General features: G+C 39.9%; 1 protein-coding gene across 1 annotated transcript in view; it reads left to right on the top strand.

Annotated features, from left to right (window-relative positions):
- Nucleotides 1-20,954, top strand: part of Dap160 (dynamin associated protein 160) — a 465,025-nt gene that overhangs the window by 269,087 nt on the left and 174,984 nt on the right. The window contains exons 28-29 of the mRNA XM_076192536.1: nucleotides 2,440-2,647; nucleotides 8,979-9,182. Coding sequence (XP_076048651.1) covers nucleotides 2,440-2,647; nucleotides 8,979-9,182 — 412 coding nt within the window. The remainder of the gene's footprint in view (nucleotides 1-2,439; nucleotides 2,648-8,978; nucleotides 9,183-20,954) is intronic.

Below are 20,954 nucleotides of genomic sequence, written 5' to 3'. Positions count from 1 at the left end.
TGTGGTACCTTATCAAATGCCTTTTGCTGAGTGGGCAGACTAAGATGAGGGTGAGGCAGGAGGCTGAAAACCCTCAAACACTTCATCGTCTGCACTGTCAGAAGCAGATGTGGAAGGGTTGGCGGGAAGAGACTGATTGTTGTGGTGGCCACACGGCGTGGTGGCGCTATGGTATGGTGTAAACAAAATACGAGCGGATACCGTATCTGTGAATTTTTCTTACCATAAATAGAATCGAAGGTAGTAATTACCAAATACCGTAACTGTGAATTTACCAGATTTAAAATTACCATATATGGAGGACTCACTGTAAATATATATCAACCTAAGAAATGAATATATAAAAATATGCAGGAAAGAAAAAAACTGAAAAAGACATAATACACAAATGTAAAGATCAACCTAAATTATTCTATAGATATGTAAATGGTAAACTAAAAAAAAACTAGAAATAGTAAAACTATGTCAAGGGAACATGGAATACACAGAGGATATAGAAATGGCTGAAATTATGAACAAACATTTCATATCTGTGCTCACTAAAAAAATGTACACAATTGGGATGACGAAAGTGGAGAAAGAACCCACCCAATGAGATAAATAACTGTAGCCTAATACATAAAGAAATAAGGTACCAAATAATAAACATTGATGTCAGAAAATCACACGACCTGGATGGAATTGCAAGCTGGATACTAAATGTATAGATGAACTAATGGATAAAATATATAAGGTAATAGATTACTCACTCAAAGAAGGAAAAATACCAGAAGATTGGAAAAATGCCAGTATCATACCAATATATAAAGGGGGAAACAAGGAAGACCCAAGAAACTGTAGACCAGTCTACCTTAGGCTACAAGTACAATAGCTAAAATTTGTGAGAAAGTTACCAAAAATAGATGGACAGAATATCTGGAGGAGAACAATATACTAAATCTGAAACAATTTGAATTTAGATAGGGAAGGTCATGTGCCACAAATTTTATCTTTTTCTATTCAAGGTTAGTGGATATGATACAAGAAAGGAACGGATGGGTAGACTCTACTTTCCTGGACTTACAAAAGGCATTTGATAAGGTACCACACAAAAAAATTAAGAGAAATCAAAACAACAGGAGGTATACAAGGAAAACTTGAAATAGAGGATTTCTTGCATGGAAGAAAAATGAGAATGGTGTTCAGAGATAAAAATTCTACTTGGGAAGAAATGATTAGTGGTGTCCTGCAGGGATCAGCATTGGCTCCAATAATGTTTGCTATATATACGAATGACAGGGATGAAGGTGTAGAATGTTACATGAACTTCTTTGCAGATGCCACAAAGGTACTTAAGAAAATTAAGCACAGAAAAAGATTGTGAATTGCTACAGAGAGATCTGAACAAAGTTTAAGAGTGGAGTCGGAAGTGGGGAGTGGACTTCAACACTAAGAAATGTAGTATAATGGAATTTTGAAAAAGTAAAAAAAAAAAAAAAAAAAAAAAAATATCAGGAGAATATAAAATCTATGCAAAGGAAGTAAAAATAGTTGGTTCTGAAAAGGACCTAAGAGTAATCATCACCAAAGACATATCCCCAGACAAACAGATAAACAAAATAGTTGGAGAAACCTACAATTTGTTAAGATCAATAAAAGTGGCTTTTAACTACTTAGATAAGGAAATGGTAAAAAAAATACTAGTCACATTGATAAGACCAAGACTGAAGTACGCAGTGACACTATGGACACCCAGTACAAAAAAAAAAAGAATACAAGGAAAATAGAAAGAATCCAAAGAGCAACAACAAAGATGGCACCAAACCTTTCAAAACTGACACATGAGCAAAGATTGTCCAAACCCACCAACCCTGGAACAAAGAAGAGAAAGAGGTGATTGGCCATTTATAGAATTATGAAAGGCATGGAAGTCCTTGACAAAGAAGACTTATTAAATTGTGATAGAAGAAGAACAAAGGGACATGAAAAGAAACTCAAAAAAGGACCATTATAGAAAAAACAAAACAAAAAAAACAGCTTTCCACACAGAGTGGTTGTCTGGAACAAATTGGATGAAACAATAGTGTGTGCAAACACTATACATAAATTTAAAAATAAACTAGATGTTGTGAGATACAAAGATGGGACACCATGAGCATAGCTCCCCTTCCCATAGAATACAACTAAGTAAATATACACCACAAGCATAGCTCCCTTCTTGTAAGATAAGATACAACTAGGTAAATACACACATGCACACTACACTTAGGTGAATTAAATACAATTAGTCAAATACATATATAGATTAAGTTGGAACTGTACATGAATTTGAGGCTAGGTATGATAAAAATGGAGAGTATGAGATGGGACCCAACAAGCATTGCTCCTTTCCTATATGCTACTATTAGGTAAAAACACACTCACTCACTTGTTCTTTCTCCCTTGTCAACCCCATCCCAGGTGAAAGGCAAGAAGAGGCAGGTGGGCTGGTTTCCAGCAAGCTATGTTAAAGTGCTGGAAGGCTCATCACGTTCAACACCAGTATCTATGGAACTTACAAATAGGGAAGACACACCACCCACAGAAGTTAATCCTATACTTCCTAATGTTGTGAATTCTAATGAGGTTCCTGTTTCTACTGTGGATACAACAAAGGAACAGTCCAATGGTAAATATTACTTTATCTAATGTTATTTTTAGAGTGAGGGAAGCAATTAAATGTATTGAGGGAATGAAAAGTGTCATGAGAGTTAGGTATCTGGGGATGGATACAAAGAGAACACTATGTATGATTGTGCTTATGACAATGTATATGGCAACAAATGTAAATTTATATGTTTGTGAGAAGAAGTTTGAGTGTTACAAAAATGGATTAAGTGAGAAATTAGGAGTTGTGGAAAAGAGCTGGAGTGGAAAAGGAGCTGGCAGATAGGGTTGATGAAAGAGTGCTGGGATGTCCTGGGTATACGGAAAGAATGAGTGAGGAAAAACTAGCAAGAGTGTGGAAGGCAGAGGTGCATGGGATGAACTTGAGGGGAAGACAAAGGAAAGGGATGGATTGGGTGATGGGAGCCTCAAGTAAAAGGAGAATGTCTGTTGAGCAAGGAAGAGAGAGGGCAATAGATAGGTATGAATTGAGAATGGTTGTGAATGGGCTATATTTTGATATGGGATGAAATAATTTCTTATCTGTTCGATTTTCACATAAGGAGGGAGTGTTGCCATATAAATGAAGTAACTGGCCTTACTGTGGATATACAGTGTCTTGTTGCATTGCTTTTGACCCAGGCATTGGGTGGGAGACAGGAATGACCCTTCATCCACAAGAAGCTTAGATGAAAGGGAAACAAATAAGTGACATAAAGGAGTGGGATGAGTAAGGGTGGCTACCCCCTTACAAGAAGAAAGAAACCTCTTGGTATACAGATAGATAATGTTATTTCTGTTGGAATAATAGTGTTAACTAACATTACCTTGGAATAGTGTGTTAGAAGGCAACTTAAGGCTGCACCTCCTTGTGGAGATGGGGGTTGTGCAACACCTTTACAGCTGGGAGGGTCTTCTCGATTGGATTCACTAAGAAAATAAACAGGCTTGAATCACTTGTGGGCTTTGAAGAGGAGAAAAAGATATTAATCACAGTCTACAAATAGATCTTGAGAACTACACTTGACTCAACATTCACAGCATGGTACCTAACAGGAAAACATAAATACAACACAAACTATACAACATAAATTATTAAAAAAAAAAAAAAAAAAAAAAAAAAAAAATTATAACAGGGTGCACCAAAAACACCTCAGTAGAACACCTGCACTGATTATGGTAGGTGTTACAAGGATGGATAGAGTAAGAAACTGGTGAGGCAAAGAGTGAGGTTAGAAAGAAAGCTGTTGGATAGGGTAGATCAAAGAGTGCCAAGATGAAATGAGATTGATAAAAAAAAGAATAGCAAAAGAAAGCAGAAGTGGATGGAGTGAACTTGAGAGGGAAAACAAGAATGAGATGGGTGGATGGGATGAAGGGGAGATTGGATGTAAGAGGAATGTCTGTCAAGCAAGAATGAGATATTGCAAAAGATAGGAATGAATGGAAAGTGATTGTAAATAAATAAAAAAAAATGATGCTGCCCAAAGGGACATTCATGTCTGTTACTTAAATTTGTTTCAAGTGAATGAAGAGGGAGATTGACATATATTGAAGTGGTGGGAGTAAACCAGCTGCAGCTCTCAGGCCCTGTTGTGGGAGTGCAGTGTCTCACTGCATTGTCTGTGACTTGAATGATATGGTAAGGGAGAGGGATAATACCCTTCATCCAGAAGGTGCCAAGATGGGAGGGGCAACAAGTTGACTTTCCGAGTTGACTTTTTTAATTTCCTTTGTACCAAGTTTGTATTGTCCCGATATTCTGTTTTTACTTTTTCCAAATTCCATTATACTTCATTTCTTGATGTTGAAATTCACTTTACTCTTCTGACTCCATTTCCAGATTTTGTCCAGGTCTTCTTGTAATGATTTGCAATCTTCCTCTGTACTTACTCTCTTTAGTAGTTTTGCATCATCTGCAAAGTTCATATAACATTTCACACCTTCATCCATGTCATTTATATATATAGCGAACATTATCAGAGCCAATACAGAGCCTTGTGGGACTCCACTTATCATTTCTTCCCAATTTGTGTTTTTGTCTCTGAGTACCACCCTCATTTTTCTCCTGTTCAAGAAATCTTTCATCCATTCTAATAACTTTCCTTGTATTCCACCTATTGTTTCAATTTTTCTTAGCTTTTTGTTTGGTACTTTGTCAAATGCCTTTTGTAAATCCAAGAAGGCACAATCTGCCCATCCGTCCCTTTTTAAAATAAAAAGTTTGTGTATTTACCTAGTTGTATTATATGGGAAGGGGAGCTATGCTCGTGGTGACCCATTTTTGTATCTCGCAAGATCAAGTTCGTTCTTAAATTCTTATGTGTGTATGTGTGTGTATATATATTTATATATGGGAGTGAAGAAAGGATGAGGGTGAGAAGGGGTGGCTTTAATAGTAAGTGCAGAGATAGGTAAGGTGTGGTGGAGTGGAAGAGGATTTCTTTAAGGTTAATGTGGATGAAGGTGAAACTGGGAAGGGAGATGTGGGTCTTTGTAAGTGCATATGGGACTGGTAGTGAGAAGAGTGTATAGGAAAGGAAGACTTTTTGGGTAGATTTAAATGAATGCGTAGAGGGTTTAGTGAAAAATTTCAATGTAGTGGTATTGAGAGATGTCAATGCTAGAATAGGAGATGAACCAATGGATGGAGTGGTTGGAAAGTGTGGAGTGCCAGGAAAAAATTGTAGTGGAAAGTTGATGGTGGAAATGTGCTTAGAGAGGTCATGGTAGCTAACACACTGTGTAGGAAGAAAGTTAATTATAAGTGCACATGGGAGAGGGTGATGGAAGGATGATAGATAGGGCCTTAATGGACTATATAGTGGTACCCAGGAGAAGGGTAGGAAGAATTTTGGATGTACATGTTCTTAGGGGAGAGAGTGAGGGAATATCAGATAATTTTTTGGTGAAAGATGAGAGTGAAGGATAAAGGGAGGAAGAGGAAAAGGACAGAAGGTAGGGACACGTGTAGAGTAAACTGCTTAAATGAAGAGGAAAAGGAGGAATACAAAAAGAAGCTGAGAGAAAAGTGGGAGGAAGTGAAGGATAGAGTAGAGCTAGGGGTGGAGGAGGAATAAGGAGGAAGACACAAGATGTGCAAAGATGGTGTGTGGAACAAGGAGGATGGGAGGAAATAGAAGGAAGGGTAGTGAATAGTGGTATGATTAAGCAAAGAAGGTTGTAGAAGATAAAATATGAGCATTCACAGATTGGTTGCAAAATGGGATGAGAGAAATACATGAGAGGTACAAAGAAAAAAGAGAAGTAAGACATAAGATAAAGGAGAATAGATGTAAAATGGGGGAAGAGTATGACAGAAAATTTTGAAAGTAATAAAAAAGATGTTTTGGAAGGAAATCAAGAGAGAAACAGGAGGCTAGTCAAGTAGAGAAGAAAAGGTAAAAGTTGCAGATGGAGAGATGATAATGGAAAAGGCAGCAGTAAGGGGAAGATGGGCAGAGTATTTTAGGGATTTGCTACATGTGAAGGAGGATAGGGAGGGAAAGTGATTGCAGTGATGAATGAGGAAAATGGAGGAGAAATAAGAAAAGATGAGGTAAAAGCAGTTATTAAAATTGATGAGAGCAGGTAAGGCACCTGGGTTTGATGGGTGTCATGCAGTGGCTAAAAAAGGGAGGTACACTGATGGTGGACTGGCTGGTGAGGTTTAATGTTTGTCTAAAAGAGGTTATAGTGTCAGAGGACTGGAGAAGGGCCTGTATAGTTCCACTTTACAAGGGAAAAGAGGACAAATGTGAGTGTAGTAGTTTTAGAGGGGTCAATTTGTTGAGTGTAGTTGGGAATACTTATAGGAGGGTTTTGGTTTAGAGGATTAGGAGAGGAACAGAGAGTGTGATTGGTGAGGAACAGTGTGGGTTTAGGAAAGGTAAGGGTTGTGTGGATCAGATTTTTGTGGTAAGACAAATATGTGAGAAACTTTAGCAAAGGGTAATGACGTTTTTTGGGCCCTTATAGATTTGGAAAAGGCATATGGCAATGTGGACAGGAAGGTGCTGTGGGAGGTTTTGCAGATATATGTGATAGAATAAAATGTGGTAAGAGCAGTAGAGAGTTTTTAAGAGTAGTAGAGCCTGTGTTAGAATGGGAAATGGACAGAGTGAGTGGTTTAAGGTAAATGTGGGACCTTACCAGGAATGTGTTGTGTTGCCTTTGCTGTTCTATGTGTACATGGATGGGGTGGTGTGGGAGATAAATATAAGGGTAAAGGGCAGGGGACTAGAGATGGTTAATGAAAATGGAGAAATAGGAGATAAGCCAGTTGTTGTTTGCTGATGACACTGCTTGTAGCAGGATCATAGGAGATTAAGGAAGTTAATGGCAGAGTTTGGGAAGATGAGCGAAAGTAGAAAGTTGAAGATAAATGTGGGTAAAAGTAAGATGATGAGATGTACAAGGGTAGAGAATGGCAGCAAATTGGAAGTGAGTATTAAGGGAGAGAGGCTGGAGGAAGTGGATAGCTTTAGATACTTGGGGGCACATGTAGTAAGAAAGGGAGGAGTGGAGGTGGAGTTAGAATGTAGATTGAGAGAAGCAAGTAATTACCTTGGGGGATTAAAAAGTGTAATGTGAAATAGACATTTGGGAATGGATGATAGATTGTATTTACCTAGTTGTATCTTATAGGAAGGGGGGCTATGCTTGTGGTGTCCTGTCTTTGTATCTCACAATGTCTAATTTGCTCTTAAATCCCTGTATAATTTTTGCACATACTATTGTTTTATCTAGTTTGTTCCAAATATCCATCATTCTGTGTGGAAAACTTTTTTTTTGGGATATCTTCTGTAACTATGCTTTTTAAGTTTCTTGTCATATCCCCTTGTATTTCTTTTATCCCATTTTAGTAAGTCCTCTCTATCAAGGACTTCTCTGCCTTTCATGATTCTGTAAAGGATCAGCAGGTCACCTCTCTCTCTTCTTTGTTCCAAAGTTGGTAATTTCAATTTAGCCATTCTCTCCTCATAAGACAGGTTTGAAAGTGGGCCATTTTCTTGGCTGCTCTCTGGATTTGTTCAATTTTCTTTATGAAGGAGTGATTGTGCTGACATTACTGTATGGGGCAGAAACATGGAACATAAGAGAGGAAGATAGAAACATGGAACATAAGAGAGGAAGATTTTAAATGTGTTTGAAATGAAATGCCTGAGAAGTATGGTAGGGGATACTAGGTTGGATAGAGTAAGAAAGAGAGTGGAAGTGGAAAAGGAGATGGGAGATAGGGTTGATGAAAAAGTATTGGGATGGTTTGGACACATGGAAAGAATGCATGAAGGTAAGATTAGTAAAAGAAGTGTGGAAGGCAGAGATAGATGAAAGGAACAGGAGGGGCAGCTGAGGATGAGATGGATGAATGGGGTAAAAGTGGCATTGAGAAAGAGGGGGATGCCTGTTGAAGAAAAGAAAGGAGAAGACAGAAGATAGGGGGGGGGGAGAATGGTTGTATATGGGTGATGCTGTGATGCATTGAAGGGAGTGGGTGAGGGATGGGGGTATGGAGTGGTTATGTGTGAATGATATTTTGATGCAGCCTGAAGGGATTTCTTCCCATCTTTTTTCTGCATGGGCAGTCATGCCAGGGTGATTCTAGCCTGCTTGGGGACTGATTTCTCAGTAGGATCAATGAATGAGAAAGTATGGTGTGGTACTGAATTATGGGTCTGTCCTGGGGAGGGGACAGAGAGGGGGAGGAGTCTCCAATTAAATGAAGCAGCCTTGTGGATGTACTGTGTCTTGCTGCATTGCTTCTGACCCAGGGCATCAGGTGAGATGCAGGGATGTCCCATCATCCAGGAGGAGTTAAGAAAAAAAGGAGGGAGGGATGGTGAATGGGTGTGGAGTGGGTGGGGATGAAATAGGTGGGAGTGGAATTATTCCTTTTGATTTTGGCTACCTCCATTGTAAAGGGGAAAAAGCCCTTGGTATATGTACATATATAGATATACATATATGTCTGTATGTGTATGTGTGTATATATATATATATATATATATATATACAGTGAGACCTCTCATTAATGGACATTAATTAGCTGTGTTTGCGATGTTTTTGCTATGTTTTCGGTGTTTTGGAGTGGCTTTTGGGTGGCATAGTGATTGCACACACTAAATAACAGCACCAAAAACACCGAAAACACAGTGAAAACACCGCAGATACAGCTAATTAATGTCCGTTAATGAGAGGTCTCACTGTATATATATATATATATATATATATATATATATATATATATATATATTACAGGAGGAAAAGTCCTTTTGGGATAGATATATGTATGTATTCATTTATGTATTTACCTTTTGTTGAGCTCACAACGTCTGTTGGCTGTCTTTTAGGAACACTACAGAAGGTCGAAGCTCTCTATCCCTACACAGCAATGAATGATGATGAACTAACCTTTGAGGCTGGTGCAATCATTCAGGTGTTAGACAAGGAAGATGCTGCATGGTGGAAGGGGATGTTAAATGACGCTATTGGTGTGTTCCCCTCAAACTACGTCCAACCTTATTCACCTGGAGATGGATTTGATTCTTTGTGCTGTGAGTAAATACAAAGTCCTGATTTTTTTTTTTTTTTTTTATTATTACTAACTCTTTAATTAATGTGTTTTGCCCCATTTTTTTATGTTGTGCACTTATTTTTATTGAAATGCATGATGTTATGGAAATCTTTTATTGATAGGGATAAGACTTCTGTATTGTATGGTATCAAATGAATGCTAGTGCAGGGTGTGATTCTTTAGTTTTTATTAGATTAACCCCTTCATTACCGACCCGTCAACCTTACGTAAACAAACATTTCAAACCTTCCCACGAATGGCTGGAGCCTTATGTTTGTAAACACAGACACTTGCCACCACGTGGGTAGAAATAACCCATAAACCGAGGCCTTGAGAGCCCTCAATACACACAGGTTATAACTGTGACACGTGCGTGTCACGGGGAGCACACTCGGTTCCTGGCAGGTGCACTCAGCCGTGACACGCAGGTGTCACAAAACACACATCCGGTACTCAAGGGGTTAATACCAGTTTCTCAAATAGTGATTCATGTTTGTGGCAAACTATATTGAATGTTCCCTTCCTCAACCCTTTTTGAATTTGTGAAAGGAAACTAAAGCACAACAGATATGAAATGAGAATGTATAGAGTTAGACAGATAAATCTCCACTGATGTTTTGCAAAAAGGACATGGTATTAGTGAAATAGTAAAAACTAAAATGAATGAAGAGGAAGAAGAGCGAACTGAGTAATTTATGTTACTAATCAATCTGTTGCCTTGGTTCTTTCATGCTGGAGACCCATATTCCCCAGGAAACCAGCCATAGCCACTTGTTCAACCAATAAGTCACACAGTGAAAAGGTTTTGTGGAGCTGTCTGGTGTGAGCAAGTGTAATATAATGTGATATATGTCTTCTGTGTAGTGGTTGTGTCTTGGAGATTGTTGCTAAGTCAATTCTGTATTGGTGTAATCAGTTATACAAAGCAAATTTCTACATATAGTGGGAGTGGCTATAATAGTCTGGTGAAATTTTTCATGTGCACCAGGCAAGAAAATAGTGATATCACTCACCAGGTCACTTGAATACATGACCAATAGCCCAAGGTAACCAGTAATGGCCTCAAGCTTGGCCCAAATGTCATTAAAAAAAAGATGTGCTGCTCTTTGGGTAGGGTGAGAGCAGGGCTGTGTATGATGAGATGTTTAGAATTTTCTCTGTTGAGATTGCATGTAGTGCATTTTAAATCTTTAGCAGGGCCAATTCTGTGTTGATGCGTCTTCATTACTGGATGATGGCCTGAGCAGTCATGCCAGGGTGATTCTAGCCTGCTTGGGTACTGATTTCTCAGTAGGATCAATGAATGAGAAAGTATGGTGTGGTACTGAATTATGGGTCTGTCCTGGAGAGCTTGCTTTGTGATCAGGCAGTGTATGGGTATACTCTGGGGTTCTGGTGGGAGGCTGTTAATATTTTTTTGTCCAGTTGACTACTTCAGTGATGTTGGAAGGATGGGTGGGAGCAAGGGCTCTTGAGTAGAAGTGTGTACCTATCAATTTCATGTGTTATTACAAGGGAAGAACCTTGGTTTCAGAGTAAAGATAGTTGATTGGGGTAGTTTTGATGCATCCTGATGTACTTCATTAGATTAACAAAATAAATATTGCAGAATCGTTGAAATTATTCATACATATACCAAGGGCCTTTTCCCCCTGACAGGGGAGATAGCCAAATTCAAAAGGAATAATTCCACTCCCACCCGTTTCATCCCCACCCACTCCACTTCTATTCACCACCATTCCTTCCTGCCATGTTTTCTTGGCTACTTCTGGATGATGGGTCATCCCTGCATCTCATCCATTGCCTTGGGTCAGAAGCAATGCAGCAAGACACAGCACATCCACAGCAAGGTAGCTTCATTTAATCAGCGACCCCCTCCCTCTCCATCCCCTGAAGCAGAAAAAAAGATGGGGAGAAATCCCTTTGGATTGTATCAAAATATCATTCACACATAACCACTCCCTTGCACCCTATCCCCCACCCATATGCATCACAGCATCATCCATATATAACCATTCTCCACTCACTCCTATCTTCTCCCTTCCTCAACAGATATCCCCCTCTTTTTCATTGCCCTTTTTTTCCTGTCCATCCATCTCATCCTTGGTTATCCCCACCCATTCACTCCATCCATCTCTGCTTTCCATACTTCTTTTTACTAATCTTTCTTCACTCATTCTTTCCATGTGTCCAAACCATCCTAATATTCTTTCATCAACCCTATCTCCCAACTCCTTTTCCACCTCTGCTCTCCTCCTCACCTTGTTCCCCACTCTATCCAGCCTAGTAACCCCTATCATACTTCTCTGACATATCATCTCAAACACACTTAAACTTTTCCTCTCTTCCTCTTTTATGTTCCATACAGTGCTATCGGTACAGTCACCCCTTCATACAGGGTGGGGCAGAGCAACTTGCTTATTTGGAAAGTCAATTAAAACAAAAGTAATGCAGATATATATTTAATTTTTTGAACAGCATCAAGTGCAACATTTAAATTTTATGTTTTCCCAGTTTTAAAGATTATATCAGGCAGACAGAATCCATTATTCTCAATACACTGCGTTAATTGAAATCGAAAGTTTCGTTCAACTCTGTCCAGCACATCGACGGGTATGTTGGCGACAGCTTGACGAATGTTGTTCTTCATGTGAGCCAGGGTCCTAGGACGATTGTTGTAAACAAGTGATTTCAGATAGCCCCATAAAAAATAGTTGCAGGGTGCTAAATCTGGCAACTGCAGATCGCCCCTCAAGGAGATGAGGCGTCCTGGGAAGCGTTACCGCAAAAAAAAACATTGACACACTTGCTGTGCGTGCCCTGGCACCGTCCTGCTGGAAACATGCATCTCCCACATCCATCTGGTTGAATGTTGGCTGGAAAAACTCCTGAATCACGTGGACATAACAGTCAGAAGTCACCAAAACTGCCTGTTTGTTTTCTTCAAATAACCATGGACTAATTATCCCAACTCGCAATGATGCACACCAGTTACACGCTGTGAATGTAGGGGACGCATGTTCTACTTATTGATCCCGAAAGATGGAAGTGAACCTCATCACTGAAGAAAACAATTGTGTCGTGAGGCATGCCAAGAAGCACCTCACATGCAATTTCTCGAGCAACAAAATTGCATGGATTAAGTTCCTGCACCACAGCCAATTTGTAGGGATGAAATTTTATTTCTTCGTGAAGGATTCACATCACAGAACGAGTAGACAACCCAACAGCAGCTGCATGTTTGTGGGCAGAGCATCGAGGGGATCGCAAATCAGAAAGCCTTATCGTGTCAAGGTTTTGGGGTGACCTTGCTGTTGGTGTAATGCCATTTTCCCTTAAGTTGTTTACATATGAAACAATCAACTGCCGGCCAGGAACACGACCATGGGGCGCAATATTGATATGTGTACAGAATGCAAGTTGCGTGGCTATGATTGAGTGATTGGTGGAAGAGTATGCCTCAACAGAGAATGCTCACCCCACCTTCATCCGCCCCATGATGCTAACTGAAAAAAGCGGCCCAGTACAACTTTACGCCCCACCCTCTCGAATGTGCCTACCCCCATCCTCCTCAAAGCAACCATCGCTTCAGGGTGCCATATTCAAATAAGCAAGTTGCTCTGCCCCACCCTGTACAATCTCATACAATCTCCATTAACACACTAAAAGACAACACATTGCTGCATGCCAGACCTCCTGATATCCATCCCTCAGAATCCTCTCTCCCACAAAAGGACAGAGTCCACCTGGCCAGACTGCAGTGCGGCCTCCACCCAACCCTTCTAAACTACCAGAAGAGACTGGATGACTGCATTGTGGACAACTGCCCAGGATGTAACACTTCAACCCATACTATTCAATACATAGTGGAAGACTGCATTATACACAATCATGCACACAAACAACACAACATACACTCTATAAAGGATTTGTGGGAAAACCCCATTCTGGCCGTGGCATTCCTTGGGGACATGGGACTGCTCAGACAGACTGTCTAGGGAACGGCAACAACAGTAACAAGGATCTCCTCTTAGCTTCCATTCCCAAATGTCTATTTCTCATTACACTTTTTAATCCCCCAATGTACATTGTTCATAATAATAATAATTGTTGTTCTGAATGTCACTGAATAGAAACTTCCATCCTTACAGTAGTCAGCAATGATCTGCAGGCCTTCCCATAGATCACTCCAGGAAGAAACATTGGGGGAAGAATTTTTTTGGGCAATAAACAGCACCTCTATCCTTCAGGATTGTATTACACCAAAGAGGTGGTCATGGAGGTGGAAGGCAGTAGGAATTAGGGGTAGTAGAAGCTACAGTATTCTGTAGAGATTAATCTCCAGTCATGAAGGAATGTTGGGTGACTGGTCTACATCAATCAATCCATTGCCACAAAGCTTCCAGATAACCAGCAACAGCCAACAGATTGGCCCATAACTTGCTGGAAGAAATAATGCTTTGTTGTCTGTGTATCACTAGGATGGCACTGTGTAAGATGATGTGTTCTGTGTGCACCTTGTGATGGTTGCATCTGGAGACACTTGTTTCTGTAGCCAGGGCTATTCTGTGTTGGTACTGTCTTAGTACTGGATGGTGACCTGAATACAAGTATGCTTGTTTGTTTCCTACAATGGAATTAACTAAAGAAAGCAGTTTATGGAACTAAAGAAATCAGTAAAATGTTGAAGGTGGCCAAGTCCAAGGTCAAGAGGTACATGGTGTGATTTTGGGATGTTCAAACCCTTGGAGAAGTCTTCATAGGATGTCCTGTTCAAGGATTCTGGGATGGTATCTCCAGCCTTTCTCCCTCCCAAAATCACACTTATGTATCTCTTGACTTTGGACTTTGCCGCCTTCAACATTTCACTGATTTCTTTAGTTCCATGGCCTACCTTCTTAAGTCGAATGACTTGGGCAATTATTTCTTTAGTTAATTCCATTGTGGGAACCATGGTAATGATACAGACCCTAGGTAAATGAAAAAAATAATGTGAAAAAAGGCAATGTCGCGAAGAGAGGGGCTACCTGTAAATGCTCTTCCTAAGGCAGTGTAGGAGTGACTGGCTGACTTCTCCCTCACATTCCACTCTGTTGGTCTAGCGTGACAGTAGGGAATTGCCAGATACATTCTAACTACATAATTTCACCTCAGAAAATGCCTTCCTATTGTCGTCATCAATACGCTGCCAGTAGGGGTAGGTGCCACATAGTTTTTATGAGTACTGTATATATATATATATATATATATATATATATATATATATATATATATATATATATATATATATATATGTGTTTTCTTTCTTTTTAGATGTCCTTGGGTTTATTTATATATCTTATTTTTTGGTAGAGTAGCAAAGGTCTCGTAAGTTCTATTCTATTTCCATGTAATCTTGCCAACTTTCTTGTAGTGTATGAATGTTCATTTCTATATAGGCTTTATTTTTCCTTCAAGTTCTATTAGGATTAAAGATAGTCTAAGGGAAGGTCATTGTTGTTTCTGGGGAAGTTGTTGTTGTTCCCTAGACAGTCTGTCTGAGCAGTCTTGTGTCCCCAAGGAATGGCACGGCTGGAATGGGGTTTTCCCACAAATCCTTTATAGAGTGTATGTTGTGTTGTTTGTGTGCATGATTGTGTATAATGCAGTCTTCCACTATGTATTGAATAATATGGGTTGAAGTGTTACATCCTGGGCAGTTGTCCACAATGCGGTCATCCAGTCTCTTCTGGTAGTTTAGAAGGGTTGGGTGGTGGCTGCACCACAGTCGGGCTAGGTGGACTCTGGATTCAGAGGAATAGATATCAGGGGGTCTGGCATGCAGCTATGTGTTGTCTTTTTGTGTATTGAGGAAGTTGTTTGGTGGGATGTCTTTTGAATTTTCCTGTGACCAAAAGATTATAAAGTGGAATACCCCTAGGAGCAATACTTTCACCAGCACTGTTCACAAGTCATCAAGCTCAATACTCCATCAACACCCTCAGACATCAGCACCACAGAAAATCCTTCTCAAAAGAAACAAGAACTACACTGGTATATTTGTGTTCCGGACACCATCCAACATTAAAACAACAGAGAATAGTTTTGGTCACAGATTCAAACTACTCTTGATGCAACTACCACGGAGAAGACACAGAGCACTTCATTCTACAATGCCTCACAGTAGCAGTCCCTAGATGTCAACACAATATCTCTTCCTTTAGTGAATTAAGAACCCACCCAGAGGTTGTTCTTGGTTACTTAGGATCCATAGGTCTCCTCAGAGAGAGACCAGAGACAATAGACTAACTGATGGGAGAATATTTATTTAGAGTGAAAGTTGGGTGCCAATATAATATGGCTCACTGTAAGTGTGAGAAAGAGGGGGAGGGGAAGAGACGGGGAGGGAGGTGACAACTGTGTGTTTCAAGTTGTGTCCCAAGGTAGTCTGCTTGCAGAGCAATGGATGTGAGAGAAGGCAATAGAAGCAGCGATGTAGGGTTGCAGCATGATCTTCCGAGGCTATCTGCATCTTTGGTGTTCCATCTGGTCTTATATACATGGGTCAGGTTATGACCTGTGCTCTTCATTGGCACAAGGTCAAAGTCAGTGCCTGGGAAGTTGGACACAAAACATTCTTATGCTGTTGAGTCACCAAAATGGAGGATATGGTGCTGGTACTGCATTGTGTTCCTCAAAGAGCTGTTGTCTATCTTATGTGGCCAGGCGATGTGCAGGCTGACTCATTGTTGGATTGTGGGAGCCAACAAGGTCAGTTCTTAGGCCACTGGTCTCTGAAAGGGTTCCTGACTCACTCAGTTGGGCAGTGTGAGCAATTCCCTTGGGGGCCTTGTGGGTCAAAGGTCATGGGATGGGGTCAAGAGAAGAGGTAGAACTAGAATTTAGGACCATCATAAGGACAACTTCGCTAACAATTACCAAAGTTCTCACCCAGTTAGATCACTTAACCACTTCACTCCGGACTTAAATCTCGCGGGCAGCAGCCAATGCCAGCCGTACGACGTGTCGTAATAATACTCGCATCATAAAATATAGTCACCGCTTATATCGATCGTTCTCTCTTTCACCCGCGAATTTTGAAAACCACAGAGAATGGGATTCAGGGCACATTTGGAAGAATGTAAAAACACAGGGGCGACTACAATAAATATAATCATGACGCCGATATGGCAGCGTCGCGAATCCACTTGCTCCTCATGACGCCTACGTGTGCGGCACCGTATGGAAGGGGTTAAAGATAATAACTCAGCACAACAACAGAACAAGGAGAGAGGAATGTCGTGTAAATGAAATGGCTGGCCCTGCCCTGGATATGTTTTGTCTTGTTGCATTGCCTGTGGTCCAAGCAGTCGGCAGGAGACAGGGATGACCCTTCATCCCATCATGATTTGATGTGTTGTTTTTTATTTACTGTATCAAACCTGGCCACAATTTGAATAGTTGTAGCAGTCCAATTGCCAGCATGCTTTTGGCTTTAATCAGTAAAATTTCCTTCTTACACTGGATGTGAAATAAATTGAAATGCAAAATGTATAACTACTTATTCACAAAATAAATAAAAAATATAATTTACATGATACAAGGGGTTTGAACGAGGGTGCAAATGTCATGTATTACAGCACACAACCCTCTTTTTTAAGTGGAGCACTTATAAATGCCATTGGCAGGTGCCATTTTTCTATATAGGCCTAGTCTATATTTCTTTTTACCTGGCCTCACACATTCCTTCCACTTTATTTTTGTGACTAAGAGTGTATAGTGATGGGACTACTTCCCTATGTCATCATTGGTGTCACAACCCTTGACCTTCTACTGCAATTTGCTCCATTTGTGTACTCTGCCATACTCCACAGCAATTTTCATCTAGACTCTGTTACTGGTAATTAATTTTAATTTACATATTTTTATTGTCCCATATCTCATTATCCAGCTTTAGTTAGCAGAGATCGAATCCAACACAGTTTCATATATAATTGGTACCACAAGATGTCAAGTAAGGGCAGTTACAGCATTATATAACTTGTAGGGACACGTTGACTAACATTACCTAACACAACTTATGTAAACTACTGCTTTACATTTAGCATACGGTATTTTACATAAACCTACTACATGACAATCCACAAGTATATAAGCTGAAAGGGAAACAAACTTCATTTATCTCTGTGGAAGAATATCCACTAATCACCTCTTCCCAAGTTTTTTTTTTTTTTTTTTTTTTCTCATTTTACCTCCATGCAAGAAATCCTCCATCCAATTCAGTAGTTTACCTTGTATCCCCCTTATGGTTTCCAGTTTAATGATTTTTTATGGTACATACATATACCAAGGCTTTTTCCCCCTTACTAGGGAGGTAGCCAAAAAGGAAAAGGCATAAAATCATTCCCACCCATTCCATCCCTGAAAACACTCCACACCCCTCCACCCTCCCTCCCATCTTAGCACCTCCTAGATGACGGGTCATCCCTGCACCTTTAAAAAAGAAAGATTTTTTATGGTACCTTGTCGAAAACTTTTTGCAAGTCCAGGAAAGTGCATTCAGCCCATCTGTCCCTTTCTTGTATTATATCTATTGGTCTTGAGTAGAAACAAATCAAATTAGTGGCACATGATCTTCCCTGATCTTCCCTGTCTAAATCCAAATTGTCTTGGGTTTATTATATTGTTTTCTTCTAGATGGGGTGGAAGTGGTTTCTATGCCTTTGTTTTTTGGCTACCTCCCTTGCAAGGGGGAAAAAAGCCTTTTAATTTACATATTTTTATTGTCCCATATCTCATTATCCAGCTTTAGTTAGCAGAGATCGAATCCAACACAGTTTCATATATAATTGGTACCACAAGATGTCAAGTAAGGGCAGTTACTGATAACATTTTCTGTATTCTTAATCATTTTTTCACATATTTTGACTACAGTGCTTGTAAGGAAACAGTCTGTAATTTGTTGGGTCTTCCTTGTTTCCTCCTTTATATATTGGTACAATGTTGGCATTTTTCCAGTCCTTTGGTATTTTTCCTTCTTTGAGTGAGTAACTTATATATTTTGTCCGTTAGTTCTTCTTTACATCCAATTTGTAATTCTGTCTGGGTCGTGTGATTTCCTGATGTCAAGGTTCATTAATTGATCCATTATTTCTTTTTGTGTTATTATTATTTCCCTCATGGGGGGATCCCATTTCATGCCCTTCGTCCCAATGCTGTATATTTTCTCTAGTGAAAACCGACTTGAAGTAGCTGTTCATGACTTCAGCCATTTCTAAATCTTCTTTGTATTCTATATTTTCATGACATAGTTTCACCATTTCCTGTTTGTTTTTGAGTTTACCATTCACATATCTATAGAATAGCTTAAATTGGTCTTTATATTTTTCTGTTATGTCTTTTTTATGTTTTTTTTTTCCTCTTTTCCCACTTTACATATTCTTTCCTTTGATTGATATATATATTTGCCATCTTCAACTCTTATCATGATCATTTCCACACCGTTTTTACCATCTGTAACCTTCGTCACATTTAAGTTTTTCTTAGCCAAGAGCATAACTCCTCCACCCTATTTTTAATCCAGTAATTATATAATCCATGTCCAACACTATTCGGTGGTAGTGGAACCCTTACCTTCGTCTCCACAATTCCCATTATATCTGTTTTTTCTTCTGATACGTAATCATTTAGTTCATTTAATCCTGAAATCAATCCATCAATGTAAGTATAAACCACTTTTAATTTTTTTCCCTCTCCATCTCATTTTCTGTTTCATTTGTTTCCCTTATCTGGGTATACCATTTTCTCAGCCTCATGTCTAACACTCTCCAATAGAACTCCTTTCTTTCGATCTCCATTCTCTTCTCATTTTTTCTTTAGCTTCACCTCTTAGTGTCTTCTCTCTCTTTCTTCAACATTCATTTCTCTTTTTATCCATATATTGTGATAGTGTTTACTCTTTGCTATCTTTCCTTATTTTGCTAATATGTTTTCTGCTACCATTTGTGACCTTAATTTTATCTTGAGTGGTCAATTTCTTTTGTATATTGTCCCATTCTCTGCACTTCTATTTCTTTCTCTATGTCTTGTACTTCTTTTAGAATTGTTTTTGCTATTTCTTTTTCTTCTTTCTCAAGTACCTAACTAGGCCATGCTTTTCCTTTAGACCATATACTACAATACACTTTTTTTATCCAATGTATCTCTAACTCTGTATCTCTAAATGTGGGTAAAAGTAAGGTGATGAGATGTTCAAGGGGTGAAACTGGCAGCAGACTGGAAGTGAGCATTAAGGGAGAGCAATTGGAGGAAGTGGATAGTTTTAGATACTTGGGTGCAAATGTGGCAGGAAAAGGTGGAGTGAAGGTGGAGGTAGAATGTAGATTGAGAGAAGCGAGTAAATGCCTTGGTGGATTAAAAAGTGTAATGAGGAATAGACATTTGGGAATGGATGCTAAGAGGAGACTGTATGAAGGAGTGATTGTGCCAACAGCACTGTATGGGGCAGAAACATGGAACATAAGAGAGGAAGAGAGAAGGAGTTTGAATGTGTTCAAGATGAGGTGTCTGAGAAGTAGGATGGGGGTTACTAGGCTAGATAGAGTGAGAAATAAGGAGGTGAGGAGGAGAACAGTGGTGGAAAGGGAGTTGGGAGATAGGATTGATGAAAGAATATTAGGATGGTTTGGAAACATGGAAAGAATGAGTGAAGAAAGACTAGTAAATGAGGTATGGAAGGCAGATGTGGAGGGAGTGAACATGAGGGAACGTCCTAGGATGAGATGGATGGATGGGGTGAAGGGGGCTTTGGGGAAGAGGGGAATGTCTGTTGAGGAAGGACAGGAGAGGACAGAAGACAGGGGTGAATGGAGAATGGTTGTATATGGATGATGTTGTGATGCATGAGGTGGAATGGGCAGGGGGATGGGGGGTGAGGTAGTATGTGTGACCAAATTTGACGCAGCCTGAAGGGATTTCTCCCCGTCTTCTCCTTTTCTGCATGGGGGGACAGAGAGGGGGGGGTCGCCGATTTAATGAAGCGGCCTTGCTGTGGATGTGCTGTGTCTTGCGACACTGCTTCTGACCCAGGGCAGTGGACAAGGTGCAGAGATGACCCATCATCCAGGAGGTGCTAAGATAAGAGGGAGGGTGGGGGGGGTGTGGAGTGTTTTCAGGGATGGAATGGGTGGGAATGATTTTATGCCTTTTCCTTTTTGGCTACCTCCCTTGTAAGGGGGAAAAACCTTGGTATATGTATGTATGTATGTCTGACTCAATTTGCTTTTTCTTTGATTACTTGAATAATTGTGTCCTTTGCATTCTCTTGCATCTGTTGTACAATTTCTCCCAGACCCCCCCCCTAGAATTGCATGTGACGCTGTGACGTGGTTGGTACCGCAGTAGTATTTACCAAGGCGCATATATATATATATATATAAATATATATATACACATATATATATATATATATATATCTATATATAAATTTAAAAAGTAGGATATGCAAAAAAAACGGAGGGGTGGGGGCCAACCTGGGGGCCAGCTGAAAAACTGGGGGGGGGGGGGCATGGCCCTCCCCCCACCCCCTAGAATTGCCACTGATCATGCTACAGATACATATTACAGTCTTGGACATATCAGGGTTTCTATGAGTTTTTTCTTTGACTCTTCATATATATAGCAAAATGCCACTTTAATCTTCTGCAGTAGTTCATATGTTTCCCACAATCTTGCTGATATATCTATCAGCTGACAGGTTGTCTTTTATCAACAC

Source organism: Oratosquilla oratoria, chromosome 11 (assembly GCF_046742065.1).
Source record: "Oratosquilla oratoria isolate Oo_2021 chromosome 11, ASM4674206v1, whole genome shotgun sequence".
NCBI lineage: Eukaryota > Metazoa > Arthropoda > Malacostraca > Stomatopoda > Squillidae > Oratosquilla > Oratosquilla oratoria.
This window is presented reverse-complemented; position numbering and strand designations above follow the sequence as displayed.